Source organism: Pteropus alecto, unplaced genomic scaffold (genome assembly GCF_000325575.1).
Source record: "Pteropus alecto unplaced genomic scaffold, ASM32557v1 scaffold76, whole genome shotgun sequence".
NCBI classification, from domain to species: domain Eukaryota; kingdom Metazoa; phylum Chordata; class Mammalia; order Chiroptera; family Pteropodidae; genus Pteropus; species Pteropus alecto.
Window position 1 is genome coordinate 9,395,724 of NW_006443138.1, and position 20,910 is coordinate 9,416,633.

Genomic DNA, 20,910 nt, shown 5'->3' on the forward strand with positions numbered 1-20,910 from the left:
TCTTCCATTAAACTTTCCATAAATAATTCTATTATTTATTCTATAAAATAATATTTCTATTATTTTTTCTCAAAATTCTATAGCATTTCTAGTATGTAATAGAAACTAATTTTTGTTTACTGTGTCTAATTATTTTATCTCTTATCTCACATTACAGCTAAGATTTATTTAACTTTATTTTTAAACTTTCATAGTCTCAGGTCAACAGAAGGTAATTAATCAATACTTAGTAATTTTTGCTGTTATCATTGTTATTATTGATGAAGAGAAGGAGGATGAGGCCCCTAGCCAGGGACTGACAAACTAAGATCATTTCTTATTTTATAGTGACACAAGTCCTTATAAAAAATTAGTACCTTCTTTCCTAGAAACTCTATAGTTTGTTAAATTGGATTTGCCTCTAGCTAGAATTTTCTTTTTTCCTCCTCAATTCAAGGTATTCTTTCTTCTAGCTTTGTGAGTGCTCTTCTGCCAGAGTTTTCTTTTTTTCTTTCTCTTTTTCTCTTAATCTCTTTTAATACTTTTTCCCTCAATTATACAGTATCATTCTCTCCAAAAAAAGAGAAGTTGAAATTTTTGCTAATGACTTAACACTACTAAATTTAAACACTGCTTGAAATTCTACTGACTAGACAAAGGTTTGTTTTTCTCCAGAAGCATAAAGTAATATATAAGGCATAACTTATATTTGCTTAAACAAGAAACTTTCATTTTTGAAATTTACCTTAGATTTTATTTTCATAATTACATAGCAATTTACTTTATACCATTTAAAAAAATCACATCTAGCAAACCAATGTATGTTTACTAAATTTTAATATTGATCAATATATATTTTTGTTGTTAAATGTTAATAATTAGGATTTTAATAAAGCATTATTTTAAGTTTATTCTACACTGCGATTTTTTTATCAGATGTTTGAGTGACATAATGAAATGGGCAATCACTATTTGAAGAATTTAATATTATTTTATCTTCGAATGAAAATCACCTCTTCAATTGGCATTTTTTATAAATAAAAGTGTTCACTGGTCAAGTTGAAGACTAATTATACAATTCATGATTCTTCCTATGAATTCCAATATCAGATAATTTTAATGTTAATTTAAAATTAAATGATTAACAAGATTGCATACCTACTTAAAGGTAACATTAACATTTTTATTTTGGAAATACATAATTTTCTCTTATTCTCTAAATCTAGACCATTTGTCTGAGGTATTTTCTTTTTAGTAACTTAAAATGAGTATTGTAAATACCACATTTTTAAAATTTTAAATTGTAAGGTCCAACTTCATTCTCCTTAATTCGTCTTGAATTAGGAACTTAATTTGAAAAGAAATACAGTATTAATTTATGTCATATTTGCCAATTAATTCATTATAAGTTTGAACTTCTCATTGTGGCTTCTTACTGTCTGGAACAGCCTCTGGGACTCTGATTTTTGGTTCAGTCATTGCTATATTGTCCTCTTTGATGGAGCATAAACCATTGATGTGAAACCCTTTGGCCAAAAAAGGACTGAAGAAATTAGGTATATAGTCCACAGACTATAAAAATAAGCTTTTAGAAAATAAACCTTACAGTATGTAGTTGAATGGCTAATTAATTAAATTGTTGATTAAACATACTAAATCACTGAACAAAAATGTTTCTTTAAAGTCCGATTTAAAGTAACACACACACATACATGCCCAGTTAACTATTGTTTTCTTAGCATATTTATTCTCCATTTCCATTTTTTAAAATCCATGATTGGTGTACTCTCAGCTTGAAATCACAACTCACTCATAAATAACACATTATTATCTTCCGGCTCAAAACTAGGAGGCTCAAAGAATTAGTTTAGAATTATCCAGAGCAATTTAAGTGTAGCATTCTTTAATCTCTGTAATGATATTCCTCAGGTCCCAGCTATCTAGGAGCTATTTAGCTCTCGTTATCTCTTGCAACTTCTTTTTTCTTTCTCTCCTCTCTCTATGAAAGCGGGAGACCAGAAGCACTAACAGACGCCCACATTTTTGTTAACAAAACCTAAGCTGTTTTTTTAAAGAAGTCTTTCTAAAACAAACAAAAACAAACAAACAAGAGAGGTACTTTTTCTTTACAGTTTATTCCTATAATAAGTTAACTTTTATTAGAGCAAATAAAAATATCTCAACAACACGCAGAAGTCTCATGATTCTTTCTGTTTTCATGACTTTATGATAATAGATTAATACCAATTATTTCCATTTTATGTCCATTGTTCTAAATTCCCATATATACTCTACATCCACAGATATTATAATTTAATGTCAATATGCATTTTATTATTTGTTTTGGTCTCTTAAAATTCTTTCAGAAAATAAATGTGAGTGTGTATGTGTGTGTGCATGTGTGTGCGTGTGCATAAGAAAGAGAATGAGAGAGAGAGGAAGAGAGAAGAGAAGAGAAAGGAGGGGCAGGGATAGAGAGACTGAACTGTTCAAATGGCTAGAAATAAATAGTATAAATAGCAAAATAGCACTGGAACCCTGAAATTTAGTTATTCTTACATTGACCTCAACTAAAAAGGTTATTTGGAACTAGAGTTATAGTCCTGGCTCTGCCAAATGACCAAATAAGCTTAGTCAGTTTCAGTATGTGTCACTGTCCAAATTTGCTTTAACCACTGTTAAAGCACAGAGTCCACTGTTTTTATCTATTTGTAGCTCATTGATTTTTTTCATGTGCTCAGATCATTTTAGAGTAACTTAAGGGGCATTTTATTTACTGGGTTATCTTTAGAGTTAAGTCTTGCCCTGTAGGCCTAGGAGCATCATCACTTAAGTAACACACATTCTGTTCATGTTGTCACACACACTCTGTCATAGCCATGAGTCACCTATGATATTGCCCCATTTACTGTGTTCCAGGAAAAACAGAGGTTTCTGACAGACGTTCTGCATGAAGTGATGCTGCTGGACGGCTTGGCCAGTTCCCATCCAGTATCACAGGAAGTTCTACAGGCAACGGATATCGACAGGGTGTTTGACTGGATCGCCTATAAAAAGGTGGGACTAGATAAAAATCCAAGTGCTAACTGGACATTTCACTATCTTAGTGTAGACAAACTATTTCATTCTTCTCTTCTTCCTGGCAGATAGAAATGGCTGTGAGTTAGAAAACATAGAGTCACAAGATTCATGCCATTTTATGTTAGGACTTTGCTTTACAATTTAGTAATATAGAGATGAATGTTTGCCAAATAAAGCATAAATATATTGGAAGTATTAATGAATAAATGTTTGAAGACTTGATATGAAATTGCTATACAAATGGTGCTATGTAAATGTCAGTTTTAATATTACTAATAAGAGAACGGATCTATGTAGTGACAAATTATTTTTTCACCAATGCCTCTTAAATACTTACTTGTTTTGATTGATGTCAGTGGGTGTAGGCAGAGACATGGCATATGTATTTTATAAACATCGTTTAAGGGAGCTTTAGAGGATTAAGCATGTTTCTGGATAATAAGCATACTCAATGAAAATTTAAAGACTAGACTTCGAATGGCAGAGATTTTGGACCAATGACCAAACATGGAAATAAGAGATACTGTGAGATTTTTCTCATTGTTACTTGGATAATGATTTTCCTTAGATCTCTATCTTTTATAATCTTAATATGAGCATGTACATCTCAGTATTTAACACTTAGTAGCTACTTAATAATTGTTAAAATAGTGTTAAAGTCTATTTCATCTTTAGTGTAGATTAAATTTCATTTATGGGATTTCTATGTACTTTATTGATTTAATAATGTTTTAACTTTTTAAAAAATGTTGCTAATTTTTTTCTGAAAAGCAAGATATTACTATATATAACTAGAAATGAAATAATGATTCATCAAAATTCTTTAGTGCAGTAGATACATAGTTTTACATTCAAGAAACAACTATCTCAATAATTATTACTTAATATTGTATGCTGTAATATGTAAAGATACAAATTGTGTTAGAAAATATCTTTTCAAATCACTGATCATTGCATTGGCTCAAAGGGGTTTTTTTAATTAAAAAAATTCAGTTACAGTTAACATACAATATTACATTAGTTTAAGGTACAGAGTGATCACACTGATAAGTAACAAAAAGGGTGTTTTTGATGTTTTATAAAAATAAGTGAAAGTATAGAACCATGTTTAAAATAAATATTTAAAAAATTATTTAATATATTAATATCTATTAATTTTTATATATGATGTTTATGTTAGATGTGCATTCTGTTCCTTAAACTGTATTGGCTCTTAAATATAATTAAGAAAATAATTTATTAAGTTAGCTTGAGATGAGTTTAGAGACATGTCTGTAGTTATTTCCCACCTACCACCAAGTCTGAGACTATTTGTAAATAACAATTTTACTTCGGCATGACTAATATCAAGAAAATATTATTTTGAGTAAATATGTTATAGATGTGCTTTTACACATAAATGACATCTAGTCCAGATTTCATATATTGAGCAACTTCAAATTTATTCAAAAGGTTAAGATTCAACACAGAAGGAAAGAATGAAGATACAATAATTAGTTGTATCTTCTATCCTCTGTATGTGCTTGGCAATTTGCAAATGTGATAAATGGACAAACTATGGTGCTCTTCCTAGGACCACCATTGTAAAGGATACTGGCTTATTTGTCTCTAGCTATTTTTTTTTGTTTTTTACTTTATTGAGGAATAATTGACAAATATAGTTGTATATATTTAATGTGTATAATGTAATGGTTTGATATACATATACATATTGTGGAATGATTACCAAGATCAAGATAATTAACACATTCATCACTTGACACAGTTGTCTTTTTTTAGGAGGTAAGAATGCCTAAGATCTATTCCCAGAAACTTTCAGTTCTTCAACACAATATTATTAACTATAGTCACTATGCTGTACATTAGTTCACCAGAACTTCTTATAACTGAAAATTTGTGTGCTTTAACCTATATGACCCCATTTCTCTCTTCCCCTAGCCCTTGACAACAATAATTCTACTCTCTATTTCTATGAAATTGGCTTACTTGTTTATTTTTTTAGATTCCACAGAGAAATAATACTATATAGTATTCGTCTTTCTCTGCCTGGATTATTTTACTTAGCATAAAGGCCTCCAGGTTAATCCATGTTGTTGCAAATGGCAGGATTTCCTTTTTTAAGGGCTGAAAAATATTTCATTACATATATATATAATATATATACATACGTACAATGTTTTATATATAAATATATAAATATATAAAAAAAATTTTCTATAGCCATTCTTTTGTTGAAAAGCATATAGATTCTTTCCATATTTTGCCCATTGTGAATAAATGCTGAAAGGAACATATCTTTTTGAGATACTGATTTCAGTTCCTTTGGATATATACCCAGGAGTGGGATTGTTAGATTATTTAGTAGTTCTATTTTTAATTTCTTGGGGAACATCCATATTGTTTTCCATATGGCTGTATCAATTTATACTCTAACCAGCACTCTATAAGGGTTCTCTTTTTCTTTACATCTTTGCTAGCATTTGTTCTCTCTTCTTTTTTTTTTTGTTTTTGTTTTTGTTTTTTATAATAATCATCCTAATAGGCATGAAGTGATATCTCATTGTGGTTTTGATTTGCATTTCCCTAATGATTAGTGATGTTGAGTTCTTTTTCATATACTTATTGGCCATTTGTATGTCTTCTTTGGAAAAATGTCTATTCAGTTCCTTTGTCTATGTTTTTTAATTTACTAAATTTATTAGGTGATGTTGGTTAATAAAATTATATAGGTTTCAAGTGTACAACTCAATAATATGTCATATGTATATTGCATTGTGTGTTCTGTTCACCACCCAAAGTTAAATTTCCTTCTGTCCACTTTTTGTTGAACTGTTTGTTTTATTTTGCTATTGAGTTGTATGAGTTCTTTATGTATTTTGGATTTTAACTCCTTATCCGATATATGGTTTGCAAATGTTTTCTCCCATTTTGTTTGTTGCTTTTTTCCAATTTCAATTTGTTTGTTTGTTTTTTGTTTGTTTTTGTTTTTGTGTTTGTGTGTCAAAGATTTTTAGTTTGATATAGTCCTATTTATTTATTTTAACTTTTATTACCTATGCTTTTTGTATCTTATCCAAGAAATCATTGCCAAGATCAATGTCAAGGATCTTTTTCCCTATGTCGTCTTCTGGGAGTTTTATGGTTTCCAGCTTACATTTAAGTCATTAATTCATTTCTAGTTAATTTTTATGAGTGGTGCGAGATAGGGGTCCAGTTTCAGTTTTTTGCATGTGGATATCCAATTTTCCCAACACCATTGATTGAAGATACTATTCTTTCTCCATTGTGTGTTCTTCATGCTCTTATCAAAAATTAGTTGACTATATATGTGTGGAATTACATGTGGGCTCCTTATTCTGTTATACTAATTCTATATACCTGCTTTTTTTTTTTTTTTTTTTTTGCCAGTACCATATTGTTTTGACTGTGATAGCTTTGTAATATAGCTAGAAATCAGGATATGGGATGCTTCCAGCTTTATTCTTCTTTCTCAGGATTGCTTTGGTTATTTGGAGTCTTTTCTAGTTCCATATAGATTTCAGGGTAATATTTTCTATTTCATGAAAAATGCCATTGGAATTTTGATAGGGCTTGCATTGAATCTGTAGATTGCTTTGGGTTTTGTGGATATTTTAACAATGTTAAATTTTCTAGTTCAAGAACATGGGATATTGTTCCAATTATCTGTGTCTTCTTCAATCTCTTCATCAATGTTATAGTTTTCAGTAAACAAGTCTTTCACCCCCTTGGTTAAATTTATTCCTAAATATTTTGTTGCTTTTGATGCTATTTTAAATGGGATTGCTTTCTTAATTTCTCTTTCAGATAGCTCATTGTTAGTGTATATAAATACAACTGATTTCTGTATGTTGATTTTTGTATCTTGCAACTTTACTCAATTAATTTATTAGTTATAACAGTTTTGTTGTTATTTTTTTGGTGGAATCCTTAGGGTGTTGTACATATAAGACCATGTCATCTACAAATGGAGATACTTTTACTTTTTCCTTTCTGATTTGGATGCTTTTAATTTCTTTTTCCTGCCTAGTTGCTATGGCTAGGACTTATAGTACTACTGAAAAGAAATGGCAAGCATGGGCATCCTTCTTTCATTTCTGATCTTAGAGGAAAGTCTTTTAACTTTTCACCATTGAGTATGATGTTAGCTGTGGGCTGTCTTCATGTCCAACCAAGTATCTTTATGCTATAAGTACCACTAAAAATATTGTCTTTACTACACATTTTCAGGTGATGATAGGATCTATTCATTTTCAATGAATACTTTCCAAGAAAAAAATTTTCTAAACACTTATAGGGAGTTATAATTAAAATACAGTAAATTGCACATGTTTAAAAAGTACAATTTGATATGTTCTGACATGTGCATACACAGTGAAAACATTATCATAATCAAGTTAATGAACATGTTTATCAGAAGTTTCTCATGTCTCTTTGTAATTCCTCCTCCCACCTCTACTCGCTCCTCCATTGTCAACTTATTCATGATAGATTAATTTGCATTTTCTAGTTTTATATACGTGGAATCTCACAGTATACAGTCTTTTGTCTGCCTTTCATTCAGTATAATGACTTTGAGATACATTCATGTTGTAGATATGGATATAATACAATTTGCTTATTCATCTGAATATTTAGGTTGTTTCCAGTTTTTGGCTATTACAAGTAAACCTTCTATAAACACTTGTGTACAGGTCTTTGTATGCATATTTGTTTTTATTTCTCTTGGGTAAATACCTAGAAGTGAAATGTCCAAATTATATAATAAGTATGTTTAATGTTTTAAGACTGCTGAACTTTTTTACAAAGTAGTTGTAACATTGTACCATGGTGCATTCCCATAGGCAGTGAGTGTATCAGGATTCTACTTTCTCCACATCTTCACCAATAGAAAGCAGGTATAATCAGTTCTTTTAATTTTATATAAAGTACTTCATTGCAGTTATAAATTATATTCTCCGAATAACTAATAATATTGACCATTTTTTCATTTGCTAATTTTCCCTGATATATCTTCCTTAGTGAAGAGTCATCAGTCCAAATCCTTTGACCATTTTTTTAATTAGTTTTTTTTATTATTATAGAGTTTTGAGGATTCTTTATATACTCTGAATACAAGTTCTTTATTAGACATGTGATATGCAAGTAATATTTTCCCTGAATTGTGACCTGCCCCTCGTTTTCATGACAAGGTCTTTCTAAAAGCAAAAGGTTTTAATTTTTATTAAGTATGTTTTATCATGTTTTTCTTTAATTGAGAGTGCTATTAGTGTCCTATTTAGGTTTCTTTTTCTTTTAGAAGTTTTATAGTTTTACGTTTATATTTAGATCTACGATTTATTTTTAGTTAATTTTAATATGTGGTGTGAAGTTTGGATTGAATATTTTTCTTTTTTTGAGCATCCAGTTTTTCAAGGATCGTTTCTTGAAAAGTTAATTTTTTTCCCACTGAATTGCCTTTGCACGTTTGTTGAAAATCAGTGATATGTGTAGGTCTATTTTTCTACTATTTGTTTTGTTCTTTTGACATATTTGTCTATCTTGGCACCACATAGTCTTGATTACTGTAATTTTTTAATAATCTATGAAATAAGGAGTTAGTCCTCTAACATTGTTCTTTTTGTTTAAGTTTTTTGGTTATTCTGGGTCCTTTGAGTTTTATATAAATTTTAGAATGAGTATTTCAATTTCTACAAAAATTCTGTTGGATTGCAGGGATTGCATTGCATTTATAAGACAATTTGGGAAAATTGACATCTTAGCAATATTGAGTGATCCATGAATACAGAACAAGTATCCCTTGCTTTGCAAAAATTGTCTTTACATCACTTTCCTTTTATGAAAGACCTACATTAGTACCTGTTTTGCCAACCAAAAAAAATCCGAAGGGGATTTTCACTTTTATGAAAAAAAGCAAAAAGCGAAAATAGTGTTCAGCATTTGTTTTGCAGTGAGCCGTTTTAGAGGCAGTGCACACTCCACTCAGTGAGAATGGCACAATCAAGCTTTTTCCCTAGGAACCACACTCAGCATCTTGATATGGTCTCCATAGCTTTGAACTGTGTCTGTGAGCATCTGTACTTTATCTCAATTTATTTTGAGCATCCATTAGTAAGATGTGTCCTAAGGTAATTGCTTCTTTGCTTTACGCCATTTTGGCTTATCAAAGATTTCTTAGGACCACTCTATTTTTGGATAACAGGGAAACTTATATACCTCTCTATTAATTTAGATCTTTATTTTCTCTCAATAATGCGGTTTTCAGCAAGTAGATATTTCATGTCTATTTCTATATTTATCCCTAAATATTTCACATTTTTAGGCTACTGTAAATGGTATTGGGTTTAATTCCCATTTCTGATTTTTTATTGTTCTCCATAGAAATCCAATTGATTTTTGTATATTTTCTTTGTATTTTTGTGTATTTATCTTTGTATTATTCCTGATTTTAGGGGCAATACATTCGGTCTTTCACTATTTGGTATAATGTTGCCTCAAATACTTTATAGACTATCCTTTCCTTCCTGCGACAAATACCATTTAGTCATAATGTATTTATTTATATATGTATAGTTGAGTTCAACTTGCTAAAAATTTGTTTAGAAACTTTGCACCTATGGTCATGAGAGATATTGGTCCAGTTTTCTTATAAAGTCTTTTTTTTTTTATATCACTATTATGCTAGCCTCATAGAATGAAAACAATTACTTCTTTTTCAATTTTCTGGGAGAATTTATGTAGAATTTATATTCTTTCTTTGTTAAATATTTGGTAGAATTTACCAATACGAAAAGCTGGGTCTGGAATTTTCTGCATGGGAAGATATTTAACTAATAATTTAATCAATGCATAGTAGGTTATTTATATCTTCTTGAGTGAACTTTAATAGTTTGTATCTTTTCAAGGGCTTGACTCATTTCATGTAAGAAGTTTATTTTATTGGCATAAAGTTGTACATGATATATTCTCTTATCTTTTTAATAACCATAGAATCTCTAATAATGTCACTTATTTTATTCCAGCTGTTAATTTTTGTCTTATTCCTCTTTTTTCTGATTAGTCTAGCTAGAAGTTTATATATTTTATTTAAAAAAGAAACAGCTATTGATTTAATTGATTTTTGTTTTTAATTTCTAGTTTACAGATTTGCTCTCTAATCTTTATCATTTCCTCTATATACTTGTGGTTTAATATTTGTTCTTTCATTCTAGTTTCTTAAGGTGCAAACTGAGGTCATTAGTCAACCTCTCTTCTCTTCTAATTTAGTTGTTTAATCCATAAATTTTCTCCTGAGCATACTGCCTAGGACATTACCCAGTTTTTACATATTGAGATCTCATTTTCACTCACTTTAAGATACTTTCTAATTTCCTATTTGATTTATTAATTGCCCTATGGGTTGTTTAAAGTATATTATTGAATTTATAAATATTTAAAAATTTTCCATAAAATTTCTGTTATTTATTTCTTATTTAATTCTGTTGTGGTCAGTGAAATATTTCTGTATGACTTGAATCTTCTTAGAATTACTGAGGCTTGTTTCACAGCCCAGAATTTGGTGTCTGTTGCTAAATGTACTGTATACACTTCAAAAGAATGTGTATTTCACTGTTGTCGGCTGGAGTGTTTTATAAATGCCAATTAGGTCAAGTTTTTTGATAGAGCTGTTAAGGTCTTCTATATCCTTATTGATTTTCTGTCTACTTGTTCATCATGCTTCGTTGATGGGCCCTCATTGTTTGAATTCATCCACATGGTACCAAATCAGACATCTAAAAATATAGTAAAAAATAGTGGCCCCCCATTTTTGCAGGCGTATCTGAAAAATATTCTTCAAATGTGATCGTGCAAAAATAAAGTTAAGAACAATTTGGCTCTAACCCTAGGGACAATCTTTCCATCATTTCTTAACATATTTTTAGTCCTCTCTGACTTGGCTTCTCTCAGGATCTTTCTATCAGTAAGTTAGTATGTGAATAATATGTAGTAACTAATTAACTTGGAATAGGTAAACTGTTCTAGGATGCGTGCCAGGTAATATGGATAATTGTAAAACCATAGATAATATCAACTGCTAACATTTATTTAATGCTTACTATGTGCTAGACACCGTGCCAAACTCTTTACATTTATTAATTCTAATGATCATAATCCCCTTTTAGGGTTGTTATTTTTATGAACTTGATTTTAAAGATGAGAACAGTGAGTCATGATTAATCCAAGGACATATTCCCCAGAAAATCAGGTTCCAGAACCAACATTATTACCATTGCCACACTTGATCAACAAGTTTGGCTAAAGCTTTTATTCCAAAACCATTTGTAAGCCCCTGCTTATGTTCCAGGGACTGTGTGCTGAGTGGTAGGGTATTACAATCAATAAGGCACGAAAGAGAGACAGCTTATAAGTCAGTGTGATAATAGATAAGTATTAACAGCAATATTTTCATATTAAATGTAGAAACCTAACTTAAACTACCTTAATCAATAAAAAAGAATTTATTGGCTGAATAACTGATAAGGCTGTGATTTACTATTAGCTTTAGGAATGGTTGAATCCAGATATTTTAACAGTATAGCCAGAAATCTACCTTTCTTTAGCTTCATGGCTCTTTACCTCTTTCTGGTAAAATTTCTAGATAATGCTTAGACAAATGGCCCCAAAGAAGTTTAGGCTGATAAAGAGAGAAAGAGTAAACTTCTGCCCTCACAACAGAATCTATTTCTATTCCCTTATAGAGTTATAGTTTGCTGTGATTAGATAATAGATCACCCTATGTCATGGGCTAGAGAGTCCTGTGCATATTCTGACTGGCTGGCATGACTCATGAGCTCATCCTCTGGTGGAGGAAATAGGCCACATAATTGGCAGGCCCACTGGGATCACTTGAAGTAAGGTTTCAAAAGAAAATGATGGCTAGAAAGAAAGTAATGGATACCAACCTCAAAAATCTTAGGACTTATGATAGGAAAAAAATAAGATATAGTCATGAAGTTAAGGGGAAGGGAATTGACCAAAAAGTAAAAAAAAGAAACATTCTGTAAAGAAGGCTCAGAAAAGGAACACTATGGTGATTGAGTAGAATGTCAAGGAATTCAACATTGTCTAAGAACAGTGAAGGTTTGGGATAGTAGACAGCCTGGGGAGATAAGCTGGTAAGAACTTGGAAGACCTCCTATGTGATATGAAGAACTTTGAACTTTATCCAGCAGGTCAAGAAGAACCAATGAAAAGTTTCAAACAGAGGCATACCACAATCAAAATTGCATTCTAGAAAGAATAGTCCTGAAATAGAAATAATATGGTAGATCTGGAAATTTCAGAAAAGATTTTAGTGACTAGGGTTGTAGCATGTAGAACTTATTTATTTTATATTATAGTTTGTAGCACTTAATAAAAACTTCTTGCCACTGTTCTTCTGTGCTCTCCTCCCTGAAGATCCCTGTCACAAACAACATTAACTTCTGCCAAAAGTCAGCCTCTCATTGCATCAGTACTTTGCTGGCTTATCATCCCTTATCATTATTCCCTTAATAATTATTCTATTTATTCCCATTTCTGTTATTTGTTATTCTTTCTGCATAGTAATTTTATTACACTTTAGATAAATTCTTATGTAGAAATGTATTAGAGACAGAAAAGATTATAGAGAAATAAAGATTAGGAATCAACAGACCAAATATTAATTAATGTTAATATTTGTGGATTTAAATTTAAGAACTGAGTGGTTCTGAAGAAATACTGAGTGATGTTCAAGATGGATAGTCTCAAGGCCACTATTAAATGAAAAATCAAAAAAAAAACCCTCCTAAAATTACATACATATTTTTAGAATGGAAAGAGAAAAAAATTGAGAACTAGTTTGTAAAAAAAAAAGTTAAAAGAGTTATATCTGCTAAAATAACAAATTTTCAATTTTAATAGTAGACTGAAAATAAAGATGCTTTTATCCTAAACGTATAATGAAAACAAGAAAATACTATCTTTGGATAGGAAGACTGAAAAAGAGAGATTGGGATAGTCTCTTTTTTACTAAAAGCACAAGGAGAAATAAGAATCAGTGACCCAATGACCTGGATGATAAAAGTAAGTGAATGCTCATTAAATTTACGCATGATACCAAGTTGGAGAGGATTGCTACAAGCTTGGGAGAAAGGAACAGATTTCAAAATGACAAGCAAATTTAAAGAGGATACTTTAAAAACAAGAACACTTTTCAGCAATTCTTATATCAAGGCTGATATATTTTAGAGAACAAATGATATTATTTAGAGTAAAAGGAAAGAATTGGCAAACAGAAAAATCTACAAGGGATCATGGTGAACATGAATTAAAAAAGGGGGTGTGGCAATTCAACTTGCAATTCTCTACCAATACATTCCATACTTAAAGTTTGGAAATTCTTGTATGGCTAAAGAGGAAAATATATATGATTTCTGTCATCTTTACAAGTGACTATCAAAAGGCCATTTGACCACTTACACTATTGTCCCTTCTGATACCAAATTCCCCATCCACAGCATCATGGCAGCCAGGCCATGATTAGCATACAGAGCATATACTCTCAGGACAGGTTGTTTCTATAGAAAAAATAAAAAGGAGGATAGTGCCTTCCATCAAATATATAATCTAGTAGTAGACATAAAACATATGAAATGAAAACAGTAATTATACCAAGAATAACAGTAAAGCACATCTATCATTTAATGAGCACTCATTCTGTGCACAAGGCATTTTGTGAAATGCTGGCATGTGCTATCCCATTTACCCCTAACAGAAAATTTGGAATATAGGCATTTTTAACCCATTCTACTGATGAGGAAACTGTGACTGAGAAATGAAATGATTTTCACAGTGTCAGACATCTAGCAAGTGAATAAACCAGGATTTGAAGCCAGATTTGTCTAACCCCAAATTCTGGGCTCTAGTATGTAAAACTTTTCATAAATATATAAATGTATGTATATGAGGCAAGTTACGATATGAACCATCTCGGTGGGTGGCAACTCCAAATTCTCAGGCCACATTTGAACCTGAGAATTTATCCTATTTGTCAGAAAATCTTACTGAATCTACTGTCAAAATATTTTCAGACTCTGACCTCTTCTCCCCACAATAACTGTCACTCTAGTGGTCTGAATCACCACCATATTGTCACATAGTTTCCTAACAGTTCTCTCTTTTTCTAACCCTGCTCCCTACAGTCTATTTTTAACCAAGCACTCAGAGAGATGTTTTCTAAAACCTAAATCAGATAGTGCCACTTCTTTGCTTGAAACCCTATGATAACTCCCGCCAAGGTAAGAATAAAAGGCAAAGTCTTTACTATGACCCACAAGACTCTATGTTATCTCTACTTTCCCCATTCTCCCCAAGCTCTCCATAGACTCTTGACTCTTATTCTATCTCTTATCCTTCTGACTTCATCTCTTATTACTGTCCCTTAACTCATGGTACACCTGTTTTATCAGCTCACTTGCTTTCCCTTAAATCCAACTAAACTCTCTACCACACTAGAGATTTTGAATTGGCTATTCCCTCTGTAGTTAATAGTGGTACTCCAGATATCTTTGTGGTTCTAACTTGTTCTTTTTGAAGCTTTTATTTAAATATCACCTTCTCAAAGAGATCACCCATTTAAAATGTCAACTGACACCCTCGTTTTTTTCTTCACTCATTCCTGTTATTCGGACCAACTTAATGTTTTGTCCCATGGTGCCGATCACCTGCAACATATTATACAATTTATTCAGTGTTATGTTTACTATAATACCTAGCTTCCCACTTATTCCATTGAATATGTTTCATAAAGAGAGATCTATGTTGGTTTTTCACTATTTTCCAGTACTCATCGTACTGCCTGCATGTAGTAGGCACTCAATAAGTATTTGTTGAGTTGAATTAAAGTAAATGTCAGAAAAGCAATAGAAACAAAACATTATGGTGTTTTAGAAGGAAAGATCCCATCTGTTTATAGGAATTAGGAAAAAGAGTTGGCACTTGAAATAGGATTAAAGAGTTTCAAGTGTAATTCCATATGCATTCCAGAAGGGGAGGGAAGATCATGTTGCCCAGTCATTCTGTTTGCAAATGGGTTCTGTCACATGTGGCCTTACCCCTCAGCCCTGGACCTCATGGGACCCCTATCCTGTCAGTTCAATTCTTCTGCTGTCTCTGCATTCTCCTGCCTCAGGCACAATCAGTCAGTCTCCTGTTCTGCAAGTCCTTCCAGCTTTTATTCTTCTAAACAGGTCCTTTTGTTAGCCTCTGCTTTCTCTATTCACAGTCAACTACATACATATTATTAATGAATGTAATTGATTACTATTTTGTCCTCTGACAATTCGTATATACTTTACAATATCTGATGTATTATATATATATGTGTGTGTGTATGTGTGTATATATGTATATATGTATGTTAACTATAGTTCTTGTGATTATTTTTATAAAACAATTGGACCATAGGCTCCTGTTCAGGTATATAATGGCAATAATGCTAGTAGTAGGAATAATAATATCAATTTTTCTTTGACGATCTATTTGCCACTGAACAGGCACTTAATAATCTCATTTAACCTCCCACCTTTATAAGATAGATATTATCTCTAATTTACATAAGAGTAAACAGAGGCCCAGGGGGTTTAATGATGTTCTTAGGCTCCCAGTGGTCAGAGCTGGGATTGACGTCTCATTGTTTCTAACTCATGATCTTTCTACTAGTCCAAGATACTTTCTTTAATTAATTACCTATTCCACTGTTTCAACTGGAAATATGATTTGAGTTACAGTCTATTGACATATACTAAAGTAAGGGATTTTTCCTGAATGAAAAGGAGCAGTATTTTTAAAAGTAAGATACTGGCATGCAAATCAAAACTAAGGGTTATAAAATCTGGGAAGTAATAATCACTGGTTATGATAATCTTATAAAGAAAATGTAAACAAGCTTCAGAGACTGAGAAAAATGAAGCAAACAATAGAGAGGAATGGAAGGGGGGAGAGAGATTGACTTAGAAAAAATTGGACATAGATCTTCTCAGAAAAGCTAAAGAACTTACATTCTGGAAGACAGAGGGCTAAGAGGTGACTTAATAATTAGCTCTAATATATAAATGGTCATTATAGGTAGTCTAGTTACCACCTCTCTGTCATCATCAAGGTCAGAGTAAATTAAATGACCTGAAATTGCAGGAAGAAATTTCAATTCATCTAAGAAAGAACTTTTTCATATAAAAGGTGATTAAACATTTTAATATAAACTACTGAGGATTATAAAATCTTCATTCTTCAATATTCTTTAAAGATAAAATTAAAAATCTCAGATTAGCTCCCAGATTAGCAAACTAAATTGGAGGACTACTAAAAATTTTTTTCCTGGATCTTGAATTCATGGTGTGTCATAGCCAAATAATGTAATATAAAATTTATAATTTATTAGAAATTAATTTTGCACACACATATGTATGCTTGTATCATTCATTTTTCCCTTGATTATATATGTAGAAGTGTGAATGGTAGAGGAATCAAACTATTTGCTTCTTAAGTAAAATAGGAAAATTTAGAGATAATTTTCATTCATGTCTGAATCATCTGTTGATAGTTGTAAAAAATAAAATAAAATCAATATCCAGGATAGAATATACTTTAGGGACTCTCTCTGTATTACCGATGAGTCTTGTCTTTACCTTTGGCCTTGAATCTTGAATTGCCATTATTTTAAGCCAGAGATGATTTTAAGACATCATGTAAAGGAAATGCCTTTTTTCCCTTTTAAAGAAAATGAACATGGTGGGAGGAAATAATTTTATTGCTATTTCTGTGATAAATGCCTTTACTACTTACTGGTAAATTATTAATTTGTGCATTTTGCTGATGGAGGCAAGTTTTCTTTTGCATATGTGTTTGATTCATAGCTATTTCAATTCTTTCTTTCTTTTTTTTCCTGCTCAAAAACTTAGAAGACCTTGCTTTGTTCTTTCTAGTCATTTGTACTTCTCTCCACTAGCTATTCCTCTCTGATTTAGGTTTGCTTGATGAAACTGAAAGAAAAAGTAAGCATTTGATAAAAAATAAATAGCAGGTTACTTAATAGTGTAAAGAATGGATTAACCACAGAGGATTCTTATCCTATCTGGCACTTCTTGTGTCTTGTTTTGTTATTAACTAATGAGTTAGTATGCTGGTATTGAATTCCTCTGCTGCACGCAGCTTCTGTCTGTCTTTTTTATTTTGCTGAAATGCTTAAGAAGGTGCGGTGTTGTGAAAGCCAGAGTGGTCGTCACACAGTATAAGAAGCTTAAGAGTCAGAGCTTTGCTAAGTCTCAGCTTGCAGAACTTGGTTATAGTGAGATTCTGCTTCTGCAGCTTTCTGGAATACTCTCACAGTTACAATTGTTCTTAATATATATATTTTTTTAATGCAAAAAGCCTGATTCTAATGACTTTTGCAGTGGATCACTCATGCCAGACTTCATCAATAGGCATAATTAAAAATAAAAAATACTATTTCAATTAGTATGAATGGTAATATACAAAGAGCAATCCGTTCATGTAACTTGCTCACCCTGCAACTATATGTGACTTTAATTCTATTAGGCTAGGAGGCAGCTATAATGCATCGCAGAAAGGAATGAGGCTTCTGTTAACAGAACAAGGTCAATTCAGTTAAGAAACCTGTGAATCTGAAATTGTTTTATTCAGGATAGTCAGAGAGAAAAAGCAATCGAAGATAAAAAACTAAAAAGATTTGGGAATCGGCCAATGTATATTTCCTTAGCACATATGGGGATTGCAATGTTTTGAATAGATTTTCTGGAATAGAAATAATAGAATTCTATGGTGGTTAAAATAAGGACAAGTAAATTTAGGAATAAGTTAAGATTTAAAGGATAAATAAGCAAGGCAGCTGGAATTAAGGGTTGACATTTTGACAAATGAGAAGTATAGAAGAAGGAAAAGAAGAACAAAAATAAAACTACCTTTTGACAAAAATAATGGTTGAAGAAAATGAAAATTTTCACAATATAAGCAGTTTGTATACTTATAACAATGGAATAGATTGGAAGAGGTTGAACTGAATTAAATTTTCCTGAAGAATAATAGTGAATGGATTGTGTTTTAGTATTTGACGGATTCGTATTTTTATTCAACATAACTAACACCAATTTTTAATCAACCACACATGGTATGTCGCTGTAATATAAAAATCTTCAGAAGCTCTATATGGTTACTGATGTTACACATGAAGTTCAAAAAAGTTATCTTCCAATTGTTTTACCATTAAGGAACCTTTTAATTATTATTTCTTTTTATATGAACCCAAAGATTGTCTATTTTTGGTACTAAAAAAATTGTACCTATAAAGTACTAAACAATTCACTTCTATATTAATCAAAGACATATATAAGTCTTAATCAGAATTTCTATTTCAAATATGCCAAACTGTGTTACTATGTAGGGTAGATAAAATTCTTGTCAAACAAACAAGAAAAACATTTTAGTTTGGTCCATCTAACCTTCTTAAAGATAAATATGCTATTTCCCTTGAAATAAAAAATATTTCTTTGGACACACTTTTAAAGATATTTTTGTGGAGGCTAAGGGTCATTTGATCATGTACTAAGAAAATTGTCTAGAGATTACATATTTTCTACATAGTTTATTATTCATACTATGACATATTTCCTGGTAGCACTCAATCAAGCTTTTGGTCTTTCTGCTTTTTAAAAATGGAATGTCTCTTAGCTTTTTTTGAGTCGTCTTTTATCAGTATTAGAAGGCTTGATTGTGATTTTGTACAACATATTCGTACTTCTAAAAAAACAGAGAAATTAAAAAAAAAAAATACTGAAGCTGGCTTTTGTCTTGAGGGCATTTTCCCAAACAGGAGAATTTGAGCACAGTTTTCAAGGTTTCACAGAGATAGGAAAAAAAAGACAAAGCCGAGGGTGAGAAGTTTAATGGGAGACCTCCCACAAAGCCAGGTCCTTAAAGAACTATACCTTCAGTACACAAATGAACTAGAAATAAACCTATCTCTTTCCTCAGGAAACTACCAAGAAATCATTTGTTTTCAACTGACAGTAAGTAGAGAGGGAAAAAAATTTTCCCTCAAAATTGGCTACCTTGAGCAACCCTTGCATAGCTTTTTAGCTCAAATAAAGACAACCTTGGTACACTATAGACATCAAGCCAAGATTTTAATTTAAAATTAATTTTAATTTAAAATCCTGAACTGGAGGTGTCTCCAGTTGCCAGACAGAAACTAAAACAAATCTTCTCTAGAATCACATACAATCCTATCACATCTCAAAAGATTTTCACAGATAAATCCCAAAGAAAAAGAATATATCATAGTAAAAAGTTGTCAAGGACACAAGGAAACAAGCTTCCATGACCATGAGACAGCTAAAATAATTGAGAACAGAAAGATTCATACATATGATTAAAATATTGGGTATGTTAGATGTAGAGTATAAAATAGTATATTAATAAATTTGAAGAAATAAAAAGAGGCTTAAAAATATAAGCAAAATGCAAACAGATTTTAAAAATAACTAGTGAGGATTTCTGGAAATAAAAATGTAATAACTGCATTTAAAATTATAGTATGTATAGCAGATGGTTTATCACAGATTTGAAAGAGCTGAAGAGAGAATTATGAACAGGAAGATAGAGATGAAAAAACTATCCAGAGTGCAGCAGAAAGAGACAAAGAGATGGGAAATATGAAAGAGAGGTTAAGAGACATAGGAGAGGTAGAGAAAAGATCTAACAAATGGGCAATACATAGATTCTACACCTAGCATCAATTACTTTTTCTAATTTTTTGTTTCTTCATTTAAGTCTTATTTCTTAGCTACAGGGACTAAATTTTTTGTCTTAAACAATGGCATAATTTTTAGAAACAGAGCTTGGGTTCGATTTCACTTTTTTTTAAATCTTAAAGTAATGAATTTTGACCATCAACAAAGCACTGTTAAATTATCTTCACTCTCTTTTATTACCACTTTAAAATCTTGAATAAAATGAAACAGTAATATTAGTTTAAAAATTAGACAGTATATTTTTTGTATTTATAGTTATTATATACTGAGTGCTCACTATGTTACTAGAATTTTACCATACATCATTTTATTTAAATAATACATCAAGCTGAAGCATAGAGTAGTTACATTTTTCGTGTGTGTGTCTTAGGCCCATATAGCTCAAGAATAGAAGAATTAAGATTTAATCAAACCTACCTGACTCCAAATTTAGTTCTCTCATGTCCTGACACCTAGTTAAACAGGTGTTGACTTTCACATTAGGGAAGGTTATATGTTTATTCAAATAATTCTGCCTTTCGTCCTTTTATCTGACCATTTATTTCATCTCTCTTTCAAAATGATCTTTAGATATAATTTCTTGCCTGTCTAAGAAAACCCGTGTTTTCTTAGATATCCTTGACCAGATATTTTTATTTTCTTTGTTTTCTTTTCTCATCAATTCTTATGTTACCCTACTTAGCTCTTCCTGGCTTATCCTCTTCTACATTTGAGCCAACAGCCTCAAGATCTTCAGAAAAATTTTGGAGCTGAGAGACTCTAAGTAGAGATGTGCATGGGCTGGAGTGGAGCTGTGTGGGACTAGGTGACTCAACTCTGAAAAACATGGTTATGTTTCTGTAGATTAGAGCACATCTAGAAGCAAACCAGCTGGTACAGTTCAGCTGTGCACTGCCTCACTGCTGCAATTTTACAATAGGATGTAATTATCCCAGTGCCTTAAAAATATCTGGCCTAAAGTAGAGAATTTTGGTATGTATCTCTCTGGTAAGTATTATAAACC

General features: G+C 31.3%; 1 protein-coding gene across 3 annotated transcripts in view; it reads left to right on the plus strand.

Moving 5' to 3' along the window:
- TRHDE (thyrotropin releasing hormone degrading enzyme) overlaps positions 1 to 20,910 on the plus strand; it is a 336,531-nt gene that overhangs the window by 201,290 nt on the left and 114,331 nt on the right. For all 3 annotated transcript variants that reach the window (XM_015598568.2, XM_025041040.1, XM_006923754.3), the window contains one exon: positions 2,899 to 3,036. In XM_015598568.2, the coding sequence (XP_015454054.2) occupies positions 2,899 to 3,036 (138 nt within the window). The remainder of the gene's footprint in view (positions 1 to 2,898; positions 3,037 to 20,910) is intronic.